Source organism: Hyperolius riggenbachi, chromosome 9 (assembly GCF_040937935.1).
Source record: "Hyperolius riggenbachi isolate aHypRig1 chromosome 9, aHypRig1.pri, whole genome shotgun sequence".
NCBI lineage: Eukaryota > Metazoa > Chordata > Amphibia > Anura > Hyperoliidae > Hyperolius > Hyperolius riggenbachi.
The window spans coordinates 106,502,592-106,519,957 of NC_090654.1; the positions used below are offsets into that span (position 1 = coordinate 106,502,592).

The 17,366-nt window shown below is 44.2% G+C and overlaps 1 protein-coding gene across 1 annotated transcript; it reads left to right on the forward strand.

Annotated features, from left to right (window-relative positions):
• Positions 1–3,321: 3,321 nt before the first annotated feature.
• Positions 3,322–4,257, forward strand: LOC137533521 (olfactory receptor 6B1-like). The gene has a single exon (XM_068254896.1). The coding sequence runs from the start codon at positions 3,322–3,324 to the stop codon at positions 4,255–4,257; it is 936 nt and encodes a 311-aa protein (XP_068110997.1).
• Positions 4,258–17,366: the final 13,109 nt, after the last annotated feature.

Sequence of the window (17,366 nt, forward strand, 5' to 3'; positions counted from 1 at the left end):
CCCTAGCAACCCACCTTTGTGAGTAGACCTCATGGTCATATTTTTACACGCTCACCCCGGGAGCAATTTAACCTAGAAACTGCACTGTTAAGGAGATGGAAACATAAAAACATTGTATGTTTATTTGAAACCTTGAAAACAAACTGGGTGTAAAAGAAGATTAAATCGACTGTATTGTCTAATTAATAAAAATAATATACCAAATAAACTACAACAGGTCAGCTACTCATTCTCCATTATATTAAAATTCATCCTCATACTGCAAAATGCATGTGCAATGCTAGTGAACTAAGAAGGGAAAAGATGTGTACACTGAGAACACCAAGCAAAGCCAAAAGCCTATATGGGCATATTCCCCAACATGGGTGAGTTCATCTTCAGCTCTGAAAGGTCCCTCCCTTGAGAACAGTGAAGTGCATATTTTGGCCAGAGAAGGAAAAAAAAACCTAGCTACACGGCAGTGGCGTAGCTAAGGTGCTTTGGGCCCCCATGTAGGTTCTACATGCCACCCCCTCCCCCCCCCCCCCCCCCCAGCACTCTATACATAAAAATTGATATGGTGCACAAAAGCCTGCCAAGCACTGCCACAGTGTCAGAGGTGCAAGCAGGGATAGGGAACAGTTTGTTAATGATTACCACAACTTAAACCATCTATAGAAGTGATCATTACCACCACAGGACCAATAAAGAATTAATACTGCCATTGAGGGAGAGGCTCTTAGGGCCCCTCTGGCCCAAGTGTCCCGGTGTGGTCGCAAACTCTGTATCCCCTACTGCACCCTTTCTCAACCTTTGTACCCTGGAGGAACCCTGCAAATAACTTTTGGATCTCAAGGAACCCCTGCAAACAATGTTTTGATCTCAAGGAACCCCTGCATTTATTTTGCAGGAGGCATGGTCTTTTAAAGTACGTGTGGCTGTTTATTTCAGTACCTCCTATTACACTGCCAATCATTATACTACCCCCCCCCCCCCAATTTAGTACTTCTTGTTAAAGTACCACCTATTATAATGTGCTCTATTATACTTCCCCCACGATGCGGGGAAATGGCAAGGAACCCCTGCAGAGTACCCAGGAAACCCTGGTTGAGAAAGCCTGACCTAATACTATGCACCTGATGCAAGGGACATTTTTGAAGTATTTCATCTCAAACTCCTATGTCTTTTGAATAGCTTAAGAATTTTAAAAGTGTATATACAATTACCCAACATTTGTAACAATTGTCTTTCCTTCCTCCACATGAAGTAAGTAAAGTATATTTTATTCATTTTGTCATTATCCTTAGTCTGTCATTTAGTGACAGTGGATAGTGTACTGGTATGGCTGTTGCCTTTGATGCAGGATTTGAACTGTTTTGGCAAGGGTTTGAATCCCATTCCCAGCTCAAGCTAGTACGTAAAACAGTATGGAGTCTTTGGGCAAGGATTCCTTACGATTCTGGTTGCCCGTGGAGCGCGCCTAAAGTGGCTGCAGCTCTGGTCTAAAGTGGCTGCAGCTCTGGTACTTTGAGTGCACCAGGAGAAAAGTGTGATATAAATGTTCTGTGTATTGTCTTGTCTTCTACTTAGGAAGGTCCTCACTGCTCAACAGTGCTACACAAATCCCTTCCCCACTGGCTACTGTCTTTTTCTTAATAAAATGTAAAATGTCATTATCTACAAAAACTCAAATGGGATATAAACATTAAAAGGAGTTTTAAAAGGTTGTTCTTCTGACTTGCTGTATTTGGATAGTATTCAACAGTAGTGTACATGACAGATATATTTGCAGTGGGTTCAGAACTACAATTGCAGAAACTAATAAAATAATTCAGAGCACTAAAAGGCTACTGGATTTTAGTTAAACCTTCTTCAAACTCTAAGAAATGAGGCTTCAAATGACCCTGCACCATGGTGCGACAACAGAGTCATATGCAGAGGCCAGCCCCCCGGATAGTGACATACTCCCTTCTGGACAGGAAGTACATCACTGGGATTCCTCCCGGTCCGTACATGCGTCGCACCACGCTCATCGTGCACACTACCTGCATCACCCATTGACTTGCATTACTGCATGAACCTGTGCGGTAGGCATGTTTCATGTGATAATGTACTGCAGACTTTGCATCCGGAATGCCACAATTTTGATAATCACAGTGCATGTACTGTGCAAGTCTCCACAGACTTCCACCTCACTTGCAACAAGCTGTGGCGGTAAGAGTGTACCGTGGAGAAAAGCAACATGTCCAATGTGCAAGGGGCCTTAAAGTGTAACTGTCAGGCATAAAATCAAAAATCAATTGTTTATTTTTATCTTCTAAACAAGTAATAAGGATGTTAACCAGGCAATCCAAGTTAAAAATCACTATTATTTTTCTTGTTGATAAATAATTATTCCCCAGTTTACCTGACTCTTATTAGGTACATTGCCACACAAAGGAAGTTGCAGGGCATGCTGGGTTGTCTTTTTTTTGCTTCTTTACTTTTCTCTTAAACTTAACTAATGCAGCCCGATTGGCTGAAGCCTCTTTCCCTCCTGTTTTCTCCTCACACACCTCTGTTCCTCTCTGATTGGTCAATATTTCTCATGCTGAGACAATGCACTTTTTATTGCAGTGCTGGGTGGGAGTGCCTGAAGAAAGGTGGGCAATGCGTACACAATCAGGCAGAGTGGAGTAAGGGAGGAAATCAGGATTGACTTCAAGATAGACAAAGTTAAAATGGAGAAGTCTAAGAAGGTTTTCTCTTTTTTTTTACTATAGAAAAATCACTCAAATCAAAACGTGGACAGTGCAATATATATGTTATGTAAGTAGAGCAAGTATTTATCTACTTATGTATGTGGGCTTTTTTCTGAGATAGTATGGCTAACATCATCTCTTTCAAGGAGTTTTAAGAGGGTATTCCCCTGACTGTTTGCATTTGGAGAGTATTTAACCGTAAAGTAAAGGACAGATATATTTGCAGTGGGTTCTGAATTACAATTGCAGAAACTAATAGAATAATTCTGAGCACTAACAGGCTACTGGATTTTAGTCTAGCCTTATTCAAACTCAATGGGAATATGCACATTCATAAGAATGTAAAGTGGGTGTTCCCCTGACTTGTATTCAGAGAGAATTCCCAACAGTAAAGTACAGGACAGACATGTTTACAGTGGGTTCTGAACTACGTTTGCAGAAGTGTATGCAAATAATGCTGAGCACTAACAGGTTACTGAATTTCAGTCTGGCCTTGTTACAAAGAATATTGTTCTATTCTTGTAACTGAAACAACAAATGAATTTAATATTATACAATAATTACTATTTACTTACGTTATCCAGGTTTTACTATATCAGCAATGCAAGATAATAACAGGACTGGAGTGAAAGAATTTTTTCTAGTGGGATTTTCCAGCTTACATCAATTTCACAATGTAATATTTTATGTTGCTCTTTTAGCCTATATTATATGTATCCTTGGAAACATCTGTATTATCATTCTAGTTAGGACTCATCCTACCCTTCACACCCCAATGTATTTTTTCATAACCACATTTGCTGTTTTAGAAATTATGTTTGTCTCAGTGACTATTCCCAATCTATTATCACTTCTAGTAAAAGTTGATAACAGCATATCTGTGTTTGGCTGCTTTATACAAATGTATGCTTTAAATGCTTTAGGAGAAACTGAATGCTTTTTGCTAGCATTAATGGTATTTGATCGATACTTGGCTATTAATAGTCCACTGCATTATTCAACAATTATGAGCAATACATTTTGCTTTGAGTTAAGTGTCCTTCCATGGCTGGCTGGGTTCATAATATCCTTTATACCAGTAATTTTCACTGTTCTTCTGGACTACTGTGGCCCTAATGAAATTGACCAGTTCTTTTGTGACCTGGCACCACTGCAGAATTTGGCCTGTTCGGATCCACTCATCAGCAATTTTGCCACCATGTCAGCTGCCATTTCCTCTGTTATGTCTCCATTTATTTTAATAGTAGTTCTGTATATTAAAATCATTCAAGTTATTCTACAGATTAAAAGTAATGCAGGAAAGAAGAAAGCATTTTCGACTTGTTCATCCCATCTTATTGTGGCTTGCATGTTTTATAGCACAGTCATTATTGTCTATATCAAACCCAAAGGTAGTCACTATGATAAGTTCCTTGCTCTTATGTATACTGTTGTTACTCCTATGCTAAACCCATACATTTATACACTAAGGAATACAGAAGTAAAGAAAGCTTTTAAAAAGTTAATTAAACCTCTTCAAAAGGAAGTATACAGATGAAATAAAAATAAGGATACGAAGGCGTTTTGATGAAAAAAAAACATTATTGATTTTATTACATTATTTTTAAGATTTTGTAAGTTTTTTATAATTATACTATCACTATTTGGTTGTTTTCAATATTTAACGGTCAGAAACACAGATTTCCGATTCCCCCGGAAACTTTGATTACCACAAACGTCAACTACCGATTCTGCAGATTTCGGATAAAAAAATAAATGTATTTTCCCTTTTAAAATGATTTTCTCAAAAACTCTAAAGTCTTTTTGAAAAATTATGTTTTACATATATCCTGGGATACTTCTTGGGATAGCCTTAATTTATCTACCAAATTTGAAGTTGATGTATGGAGGCTCTTCAATCAATTACGAAAATTGACTCCATAGACTTCTATGCAAATGCAAAACGGTTTTGAAAATTTTGCTAAAATCACTGATCGCTGTTTTTTTGCTGTAGTGTTTCAAATAAGTTCTAATTTTTAGCTTGTGCTGTCAGTTGACTTTCTTAAAGCGCATAGAGGTGACAAGTGACATGATGAGATAAACATACTGTATGTATGTGCAGTGCCAAACATATTGATATATATATTCTCTGTTCCTTTTTTTATCCTACCTGGAAGAGTTAACCTTCAGACACTCAAGTGACATTTTCTCTCTTGTCTGACCCTTGTCAGATCATAGCATGACCATCACTGATAAGGAAAGACAGCTATAAAAACACTTTCCTGCACAAACAATTTTCAAGTACATGGAATAGATAAAAGTCAATGTTCATATATTTTAGCTCTGGGACACCTTATAGACTGCCATTTGTCAGAGACAGTAAAATATTGTACTTTGTAAATGTTTAAACATATAATAAAACTATGGGATATCTTAAAAGGTTGTTTTTAGTAGTAGGAGGATCTATACAATTGTTTATCTCATTAGTTTATTTAGAGTTTTTTGTAATCACATCTGGGGTTTCTCCTCTCACCTCTTTATGTACACACTCCTAAAGCCTAATCTACACGATACGATTCTTTATGTGATTTGATTACGATTCTATTTACGATCCAATTAAATACGACATGTTCAATTAGGATTCGATTCGATTCAATTTGCCATTGTTTTGCAATGGCAAATCGGATTGAATCGGACTTTCTTAAAGCGCATAGAGGTGACAAGTGACATGATGAGATAAACATACTGTATGTATGTGCAGTGCCAAACATATTGATATATATATTCTCTGTTCCTTTTTTTATCCTACCTGGAAGAGTTAACCTTCAGACACTCAAGTGACATTTTCTCTCTTGTCTGACCCTTGTCAGATCATAGCATGACCATCACTGATAAGGAAAGACAGCTATAAAAACACTTTCCTGCACAAACAATTTTCAAGTACATGGAATAGATAAAAGTCAATGTTCATATATTTTAGCTCTGGGACACCTTATAGACTGCCATTTGTCAGAGACAGTAAAATATTGTACTTTGTAAATGTTTAAACATATAATAAAACTATGGGATATCTTAAAAGGTTGTTTTTAGTAGTAGGAGGATCTATACAATTGTTTATCTCATTAGTTTATTTAGAGTTTTTTGTAATCACATCTGGGGTTTCTCCTCTCACCTCTTTATGTACACACTCCTAAAGCCTAATCTACACGATACGATTCTTTATGTGATTTGATTACGATTCTATTTACGATCCAATTAAATACGACATGTTCAATTGGGATTCGATTCGATTCAATTTGCCATTGTTTTGCAATGGCAAATCGGATTGAATCGGATCCCGATCGGACATGTCAGATTTAATCAGATCGTAAATAGAATTGTAATCGAATCTCACAAAGAATCGTATCGTGTAGATGGAGCTTTAAGGAGACAGTGCAAAATTATTAACTAGCCCTGAGTGTCTATATTTTTTCTGAAGGGCAAACACTGAGAGCTCAGGATCATTTATGTTTCGAGTGGAGACAGACTACAATTCTCTGTGGCTGCCGCTATTGCAACCCAAGTGGTGTTAGTATCTTTTCATACCACCATTGATTCCACTTTTTTCAACATAATATACCATTGAGGGCTCCTGGTATCTTTCTGTTTTTTTGTTTTAGTTTCGGAAGGACTGATGGGACCTCAGAAACCTCTCCCTACGTCTATGGACTAAGAATTTTGTAGAACATTTAGAACTGCATAAAGTACAAGGGGATATTAACCACTTGAGGACCGCCCCCAGCCGATGGGCGGCGGCAAAGTCTGGGCCCAAACGACCGCAATACGCCCATCGGCGGGGGCGGCTGCGTGGGTGGCTATGCGGCGATCGCGTCATTCGTGACGCGATCAGCCGCCGGGGACTGGCTCCGCCCACCGCTCGTAGTAACCCGCTGGCCGTTCGGAAGCGCCGGCGGGTTACTAGCACCCGGATCGCCGCATGGAAATAGTATAATAGGCTTTGTAATGTATACAAAGCCTATTATACTGGCTGCCTCCTGCCCTGGTGGTCCCAGTGTCCGAGGGACCACCAGGGCAGGCTGCAGCCACCCTAGTCTGCACCCAAGCACACTGATTTCCCCCCCCCCCTGCCCCCTGATCGCCCACAGCACCCCTCAGACCCCCCCCTGCCCACCCCCCAGACCACTGTTTGCACCCAGTCACCCCCCTAATCACCCATCAATCACTCCCTGTCACTATCTGTCAACGCTATTTTTTTTTTTATCCCCCCCCCCTGCCCACTGCCCCCTCCTGATCACCCCCCCACCCCTCAGATTCTCCCCAGACCCCCCCCCCAGACCCCTCCCCCCGTGTACTGTATGCATCTATCCCCCCTGATCACCTGTCAATCACCTGTCAATCACCCGTCAATCACCAGTCAATCACCCCCTGTCTCTGCTACCCATCAATCAGCCCCTAACCTGCCCCTTGCGGGCAATCTGATCACCCACCCACACCAATAGATCGCCCGCAGATCCGACATCAGATCACCTCCCAAATCCATTGTTTACATCTATTCTCTCCTCTAAACACCCACTAATTACCCATCAATCACCTATCAATCACCCCCTATCACCACCTGTCACTGTTACACATCAGATTAGACCCTAATCTACCCCTTGCGGGCACCCAATCACCCGCCCACACGCTCAGATTGCCCTCAGACCCCCCTTTATCAATTCGCCAGTGCAATATTTACATCTGTTATTCCCTGTAATAACCCACTGATCACCTGTCAATCACCTATCAATCACCCCCTGTCACTGCCACCCATCAATCACCCCCTGTCACTGCCACCCATCAATCAGCCCCTAACCTGCCCCTTGCGGGCAATCTGATCACCTACCCACACCAATAGATCGCCCGCAGATCCGACATCAGATCACCTCCCAAACCCATTGTTTACATCTATTCTCTCCTCTAAACACCCACTAATTACCCATCAATCACCTATCAATCACCACCTGTCACTGTTACCCATCAGATTAGACCCTAATCTACCCCTTGCGGGCACCCAATCACCCGCCCACACGCTCAGATTGCCCTCAGACCCCCCTTTATCAATTCGCCAGTGCAATATTTACATCTGTTATTCCCTGTAATAACCCACTGATCTCCTGTCAATCACCTATCAATCACCCCCTGTCACTGCCACCCATCAATCACCCCCTGTCACTGCCACCCATCAATCAGCCCCTAACCTGCCCCTTGCGGGCAATCTTATCACCCACCCACACCAATAGATCGCCCGCAGATCCGACATCAGATCACCTCCCAAGTGCAGTGTTTACATCTCTTCTCTCCTCTAAACACCCACTAATTACCCATCAATCACCCCCTATCACCACCTGTCACGGTTACCCATCAGATTAGACCCTAATCTGCCCCTTGCGGGCACCCAATCACCCGCCCATACCTCAGAACGTCCTCAGACCCCAGCCCTGATCACCTCACTAGTGCATTGCTTGCATCTATTTCCCCCCTCTAATCACACCTTGAGACACCCATCAATCACCTCCTGTCACCCCCTAGCACACCTACCCATCAGATCAGGCCCTAATTTGCCCCGTGTGGGCTCCTGATCACTCAGCCAAACCCTCAGGTCCCCCTCAGACCCCCTTCCGATCACCTCCCCAGTGCATTGATTGCATCTATTTTCCCCTCTAACCGCCCCCTGAGACACCCATCAATCACCTCCTGTCACCCCCTAGCACTCCTATCCATCAGATCAGGCCCAAAACATCCTGTCATCTAAGAGGCCACCCTGCTTATGACCGGTTCCACAAAATTTGCCCCCTCATAGACCACCTGTCATCAAAATTTGCAGATGCTTATACCCCTGATCAGTCATTTTGAGAAATTTGGTTTCCAGACTACTCACAGTTTTGGGCCCGTAAAATGCCAGAGCAGTATAGGAACCCCACAAGTGACCCCATTTTAGAAAGAAGACACCCCAAGGTATTCTGTTAGGTGTATGATGAGTTCATAGAAGATTTTATTTTTTGTCACAAGTTAGCGGAAATTGATATGTATTGTTTTTTTTTTCACAAAGTGTCATTTTCCGCTAACTTGTGCCAAAAAAAAAATCTTCTATGAACTCACCATACTCCTAACAGAATACCTTGGGGTGTCTTCTTTCTAAAATGGGGTCACTTGTGGGGTTCCTATACTGCCCTGGCATTTAAGGGGCCCTAAACCGTGAGCAGTAGTCTAGAATCCAAAGGCCTCAAAATGACCTGTGAATAGGACGTTAGGCCCCTTAGCGCACCTAGGTTGCAAAAAAGTGTCACACATGTGGTATCGCCGTACTCAGAAGAAGTAGTATATTGTGTTTTGGGGTGTATTTTTACACATACCCATGCTGGGTGGGAGAAATCTCTCTGTAAAAGGACAATTGTGTGTAAAAAAAAATCAAACAATTGTCATTTACAGAGATATTTCCCCCACCCAGCATGGGTATGTGTAAAAACACACCCCAAAACACATTATACTACTTCTCCTGAGTACGGCGGTACCACATGTGTGGCACTTTTTTGCACCCTAAGTGCGCTAAGAGGCCAAAGTCCAATGAGTACCTTTAGGATTTCACAGGTCATTTTGCGACATTTGGTTTCAAGACTACTACTCACGGTTTAGGGCCCCTAAAATGTCAGGGCAGTATAGGAACCCCACAAATGACCCCATTTTAGAAAGAAGACACCCCAAGGTATTCCGTTAGGAGTATGGTGAGTTCATAGAAGATTTTATTTTTTGTCATAAGTTAGCGGAAAATGACACTTTGTGAAAAAAAACAATTAAAATCAATTTCCGCTAACTTGTGACAAAAAAAAAAAATCTTCTATGAACTCACCATCCTCCTAACGGAATACCTTGGGGTGTCTTCTTTCTAAAATGGGGTAATTTGTGGGGTTCCTATACTGTCCTGGCATTTTAGGGGCCCTAAACCGCGAGGAGTAGTCTTGAAACGAAATTTCTCAAAATGACCTGTGAAATCCTAAAGGTACTCATTGAACTTTGGGCCCCTTAGCGCAGTTAGGGTGCAAAAAAGTGCCACACATGTGGTATCGCCGTACTCAGGAGAGGTAGTATAATGTGTTTTGGGGTGTATTTTTCCACATACCCATGCTGAGTGGGAGAAATATCTCTATAAATAGACAATTGTGTGGAAAAAAAATAAAACAATTGTCATTTATGGAGATATTTCTCCCACCCAGCATGGGTATGTGTAAAAATACACCCCAAAACACATTATACTACTTCTCCTGAGTACGGCAATACCACATGTGTTGCACTTTTTTGCAGCCTAACTGCGCTAAGGGGCCCAAAGTCCAATGAGCATCTTTAGGCTTTACAGGGGTGCTTACAATTAGGCACCCCCAAAATGCCAGGACAGTGAACACACCCCACAAATGACCCCATTTTGGAAAGTAGACACTTCAAGGTATTCAGAGAGGGGCATGGTGAGTCCGTGGCAGATTTCATTTTTTTTTGTTGCAAGTTAGAAGAAATGGAAACTTTTTTTTTTTCTTTTTTTTGTCAGAAAGTGTCATTTTCCGCTAACTTGTGACAAAAAATAAAATCTTCTATGAACTCACCATGCCTCTCACTGAATACTTTGGGATGTCTTCTTTCCAAAATGGGGTCATTTGGGGGGTATTTGTACTATCCTGGAATTTTAGCACCTCATGAAACCTGACAGGTGCTCAGAAAAGTCAGAGATGCTTGAAAATGGGAAAATTCACTTTTGGCACCATAGTTTGTAAACGCTATAACTTTTACCCAAACCAATAAATATACACTGAATGGGTTTTTTTTAATCAAAAACATGTTTGTCCACATTTTTCGCGCTGCATGTATACAGAAATTTTGCTTTATTTGAAAAATGTCAGCACAGAAAGTTAAAAAAATCATTTTTTTGCCAAAATTCATGTCTTTTTTGATGAATATAATAAAAAGTAAAACTCGCAGGAGCAATCAAATAGCATCAAAAGAAAGCTTTATTAGTGACAAGAAAAGGAGGTAAAATTCATTTAGGTGGTAGGTTGTATGAGCGAGCAATAAACCGTGAAAGCTGCAGTGGTCTGAATGGAGAAAAAGGCTCTGGTCCTTAAGGGGCGAAAAGACTGTGGTCCTGAAGTGGTTAAGGCAACGTATTTCTGTGATTATGTGTGTGTAAACAGGAAAAATCTGATAGAGCTGACAGATTTTAAACTAATCCATTTCCTCATGGGGATTCTAATGTTTTCTTTCATTTTCAAAAGCCGTTACTGAAGGGCAGTTGTGCAATCCAACTGCCAAAATTGAGTGCAAATAAGTAGAGCAGTTCAGTAGTTCATAGATTTTATTTTTTGTCACAAGTTAGCGGAAATTGTTTTTTATTTATTTTTTTCACAAAGTGTCATTTTCCATGAACTTGTGACAAAAAATAAAATCTTCTATGAACTCATCATACACCTAACGGAATACCTTGGGGTGTCTTCTTTCTAAAATGGGGTCACTTGTGGGGTTCCTATACTGCCCTGGCATTTTAGGGGCCCAAAACCGTAAGGAGTAGTCTGGAAACCAAATGCCTCAAAATGACTGTTCAGGGGTATAAGCATCTGCAAATTTTGATGACAGGTGGTCTATGAGGGGCTACATTTTGTGGAACTGGTCATAAGCAGGGTGGCCTCTTAGATGACAGGTTGTATTGGCACTGAAGTGCAGGAAGCCCAGGATGTTCTCAAATGGTGACCTGGACATGGCAGCAGAGAACATGGACATGTGATGTATTGGATGCGTAGACCAATAAGACTGCAATACATTATTTTTTACTAGACCCATGTGAAGGAGAAGGCCCCAAAAAATGTTATGTTTGGAAACTTGGAGTGGTTTCCACCGAAAAGGCTGGGCATGGTAGCTTCTTGGATTGGTGGTTGCGTATTGTGTGGCATAACGGTTGGTCTCAGCCACAATTAAGTCGTAGAGACCAGCAGTGATCAGAAAAAAAAATCTGTCACTGCGGTGGATGTGGGTTTGGCTGGGTGATCAGAAGCCTGCAGGGGGCAGATTAGGGCCAGATCTGATGGATAGGAGTGCTAGGGGGTGACAGGTGGTGACAGGAGGTGATTGATGGGTGTCTCAGGGGGTGACTAGAGGGTAGAATAGATGCAATCAACGCACTGGGGAGGTGATCAGAAGGCGGTCTGAGGGGGATCTGAGGGTTTGGCCGAGTGATCAGGAGCCTACACTGGGAAAATTAGGGCCTGATCTGATGGGTAGGTGTGCTAGGGGGTGACAGGAGGTGATTTATGGGTGTCTCAGGGTGTGATTAGAGGGGAGAATACATGCAAGCAATGCACTGGGGAGGTGATCGGGGGGGGGGGGGGTCTGAGGGTGATCCGAGGGTGTGGGCAGGTAATTTGGTGCCCGCAAGGGGCAGATTAGGGTCTGATCTGATGGGTAGCAGTGACAGGTGGTGACGGGGTGATTGATGGGTGATCAGTGGGTGATTAGAGGGGAGAACAGATGTAAATAATGCACTGGAGAGGTGATCAGGGAGGTCTGAGGGCAATCTGAGGGTGTGGGCGGGTGTTTGGGTGCCTGCAAGGGGCAGATTAGGGTCTGATCTAATGGGTAGCAGTGACAGGCGGTGACGGGGTGATTGATAGGTGATCAGGGTGTGATTAGAGGGGAGAATAGATGCAAGCAATGCACTGGTGAGGTGATCAGGGGGGCCTGAGGGCGATCTGAGGGTGTGGGCGAATGATTGGGTGCCCGCAAGGGGCAGATGAGGGTCTGATCTGATGGGTAGCAGTGGCAGGGGGTGACAGGGTGATTGATAGGTGATCAGGGTGTGATTAGAGGGGAGAATAGATGCAAGCAATGCCGTCGAGGTGATCGGGGGGGGTCGGGTCTGAGGGCAATCTGAGGGTGTGGGCGAATGATTGGGTGCCCGCAAGGGGCAGATGAGGGTCTGATCTGATGGGTATGATGGGCAGCAGTGACAGGTGGTGACAGGGGGTGATTGATGGGTGATCAGTGGGTGATTAGAGCGGAAAACAGATGTAAATAATGCACTGGGGAGGTGACAAGGGGGAGGTCTGAGGGCAATCAGGGTGTGGGCGGGTGTTTGGGTACCCGCAAGGGGCAGATTAGGGTCTGAGCTGATGTGTAGCAGTGACAGATGGTGACAGGGGGTGACGGGGTGCTTGATAAGTGATCAGGGTGTGATTAGAGGGGAGAATAGATGCAAGCAATGCACTGGTGAGGTGATCGGGGGGGGGGGGGGTCTGAGGGAGATCTGAGGGTGTGGGCGTGTAATTGAGTGCCCGCAAGGGGCAGATTAGGGTCTGATCTGATGGGTAGCAGTGACAGGTGGTGACAGGGGGTGATTGATGGGTAGAGATGTCGCGATCCTCCGATATTTGGTTCGCGAACCCTGTTCGCGAAGTTTCACGGAAGGTTCGGTTCGTGCAAACTTTCTCAAACTGCAATAGACTTCAATGGGGAGGCGAACATAAAAATTTTGAAAAATTTCTGCTGACTAGAAAAATGATAGAAATTATGTTTCAAGGGGTCTAAAACCTGGAGGAAGATAAGACATGGTTGAGTGAAATACACATCAAAAGTCCCAGAAAAAAATCTGGATTTAATACTAAGCAGTGTTTTAAGGTCAGAAATCTCATTGCATGTTCAATTGCAGACCTACACTGCTTTACAACATCAGGAAGTGTAATCCCTCTCTCCCTCCTCCCAGAGGGAGGAGCGTCTTGTCTCCCAGGGAATTGTAGCATTTCAAAAGCCAGCTTACCTTGGCCAGGAATTGAACCCAGGTCTGAGTGCATGGTAGGTAGCTCTCTTCATCACTATACTACCACCAACACTACATGCTGAAGCCAGCCTAGCATGTACCATTATGATATATCCAAGAGAAAAATGAGCTTGCTTAGGGAATTGTAGTATGTCAAAAGCCAACTCACATTGGCCAGGAATCGAACCCATGCCTAACTCGTAGTAGGCTGCTATCCTAACCATTATACCACCAACACAACACACTACAATACTACATGCTGAAGCCAGCCTAGCATGTACCATTGTGATATACCCAAGAGAAAAAATGAGCTTTCTCTCTCTAGGACTTGATGCCATTGAAGTGAATTTTCAGCTTAAAACCATCAACAGATACCGGCAGAATTTCACAGGCATTTTCGGAATTCCACTGGATTGAAAAAGCAATTCGGTTCCGACCAAACGGAATGGAATGACCAATTTCCGCCCAAAATTGTGGAAAATATAATTCAGCGGAAAGCGGTGACCATCCCTACTAGAGAGAGAGAGAGAGAGAGAGAGAGAGAGAGAGAGAAAGAGAGAGAGAGAGAGAGAGAGATAAATCTACATGGCTATCTGGGGTTCTCTTCGGACAACTGTTGAACACAAAAGGCAAGGCCATGCCTGGGTGGGCTTGAACCACCAACCTTTCAGTTAACAGCCAAACATGCTAACCAATTGTGCCACAAAGACTGTGTACCACAAAGACTGTGCACGCAGTTGCATGATTTTATGAGGATGTATGTGTGTCTTTTGGAGGGAGGAAGTAAGTCTGCTCCAAGAAGTTTCAGCATGTAGTGTTGGTGGTATAATGGTTCGGATAGCAGCCTACATAGCGGTAGGCCTGGGTTCTACTCCTGGCCAATGTGAGTTAGCTTTTGACATACTACAAATCCTTAAGCAATTTTCTCTTGGATATATCATAATGTTACATGCTAGGCTGGCTTCAGCATGTAGCATTGTAGTGTGTGGTGTTGGTGGTATAATGGTTAGTATAGCAGCCTACAGAGCGGTAGGCCTGGGTTCTTTTCCTGGCCAATGTGAGTTAGCTTTTGACATACTACAAATCCTTAAGCAATTTTCTCTTGGATATATCATAATGGTACATGCTAGGCTGGCTTCAGCATGCAGCATTGTAGTGTGTGGTATTGGTGGTATAATGGTTAGGATAGCAGCCTACAGAGCGATAGGCCTGGGTTCTACTCCTGGCCAATGTGAGTTAGCTTTTGACATACTACAAATCCTTAAGCAATTTTCTCTTGGATATATCATAATGTTACATGCTAGGCTGGCTTCAGCATGTAGCATTGTAGTGTGTGGTGTTGGTGGTATAATGGTTAGTATAGCAGCCTACAGAGCAGTAGGCCTGGGTTCTATTCCTGGCCAATGTGAGTTAGCTTTTGACATACTACAAATCCTTAAGCAATTTTCTCTTGGATATATCATAATGGTACATGCTAGGCTGGCTTCAGCATGTACTGTTTGGTGGTGGTATAGTGGTGAGGAGAGCTGCCTTCCAAGCACTAGACCTGGGTTTGATTCCTGGCCAATGTATGTGAGCTGGCTTTTGACATACTACAATTCCCTGAAAGACAAGATCCTCCTCCGGGGAGGGAAAGGAAGGAAGGGAAGGAAGGTGGAAGAAAAGGGACCAGGGGAGCAGCCAACAGGTGCTATGGGATACCATTTAGCATGAATAAGGTTTTGTTTGCGATTACTTTTTCGCTGGAATGCGGAATGCCGCGGAATTTTGTAAAATTCCGGCGGAAATGTCATAGCGACGGAATTTAGCACTGGCAGACTCCGCGAATTCCGGTGAAACGGAATTTGCTCTTTCTGATCATCCCTATTCACGACCTCTTCCTCTCCGAATCCCTCACCATCCTTGAACTCACTGAGACATGGCTCACCCCCTCTGACTCTGCCGCAGTGGCTGCCCTCTCTTACGGTGGGCTTCACCTCAGTCACACCCCCAGACCAGACAACAGGACCGGGGGAGGGGTAGGTCTGCTCCTCTTCCCGTCCTGCACCTTCTGAGTCCTCACTCCACCTCCCTCCCTACAATTTGCATAATTCGCGGCCCACACTATCCGCCTCTACAATCCCCTCCCAGCCATTGTTGCGGTCTTATATTGCCCTCCGTCGAGCTCCACAAAACAATTTCTTGATAACTTTGCCTCCTGGCTCCCACACATCCTCTCCTCTGACCTCCCCACCATCATCCTCGGAGATTTCAATATTCCCATCGATGAACCCCGCGACTCTGTCGCAACCCGGCTACTCACCATAGCCAACTCACTTGGCCTAGTACAACACACCATCACCCCCACCCACACTGCAGGTCACACTCTCGATCTTATATTCACTAAATCCACCACCATTACTGACCTTGACATTGCACCCTTTCCACCCTCAGACCATCACCTTCTCACCTTCAACCTCCTCACAGAAGGCACCTCCAAACTACCCGCCCACCCACCTGGTCGATGGCAGCGTGACCTACACAAGCTCAACCCTAGTGTCCTTGCTGACCCCCTCCATGCCCTCTCCTCCACACTCCCCACCCTAACATGTCCTAATCTTGCTGCAGCTCAGTATCGCCATACTCTCTCATCAGCCCTAGAGGAAGCTGCCCCCCAATATTCCACCGCAACCGGGTCCCTAACCCCCAGCCCTGGCACACTACCCATACTCGCAATCTCCAGAGGGTAACGCGCCACTGAACGGAAATTCTTCAAGGTCTATGCAAACTACAAGCCGTGGTTCACCAACTAGCTACGGCATCTGCGGAGGCGAAAATAAATCGCACACAAGACTGGCAACCAGGAGGACTATAGGGAAGCGAGGAATGACCTTAATCGAGAACTGAGGGCTGCCAAAAGGGACTATGCTGAGAGGATGGAACAAAACCTGCGCTCAAATGACACTCGAGCTGTGTGGAAGGGGCTTAGGGCGGCCACCAACTACAAGGCCCCCCCCCCCAACATGCACCTCCCAGTCCAGAGCTAGCCGAAGAACTCAGCAAGTTCTACTGCAGGTTTGAGAGGCAGGAAGAGAAATGGGTACATCTGGATCTGCCCAATCCTCCCCTCGCCTCAAGGAGAACACCATGAGCCAAGCTCCTCCTCTAGTGGTGAACGAAGCTGATGTCCTGCTACTCCTGTCAAGGCTAAACACCAGGATAGCCCCTGGACCGGACAGCGTGTCCCCAGCCTGCCTGAGAACCTGCTCCAGGCAACTCGCTCCCATCCTCACCATCATCTTCGCCAAATCACTGAGTGAAGGAATAGTCCCCAGATGTTTCAAGAGGTCGACCATCATACCCGTCCCTAAGAAACAGGGAGTCTCTGACCTGAACAACTTCAGGCCTGGTAGCTCTTACGTCCATCATAATGAAAACACTGGAGCAAGTGGTCCTATCCAACCTCAAGATCTCCACCTTGCCCCTTGTAGACCCCCATCAGTTCACGTATAGGGCAAACAGGTCCACTGACGACGCTATTAACATCTGCCTGGAGTTCATTTATGACCACCTTGACAGACCAGGCACGTATGCCAGAATTCTACTCCTGGACTTTAGCTCGGCATTTAACACTATTTGTCCACGCATCCTACAGGAAGAACTAGCCACACTTGGTGTGCACCCAAGCCTGCGCCTCTGGATCACAGACTTTCTCACCAACAGGTCCCAAACTGTCAGGCTTGGTGACATCCACTCAAAAACCATGATCACGAACACAGGTGCCCCTCAATGCTGCATCTTGTCTTCACTGCTGTTCTCACTCTACACGAACAACTGCAGATCCAAGGCAGACGTGGTCA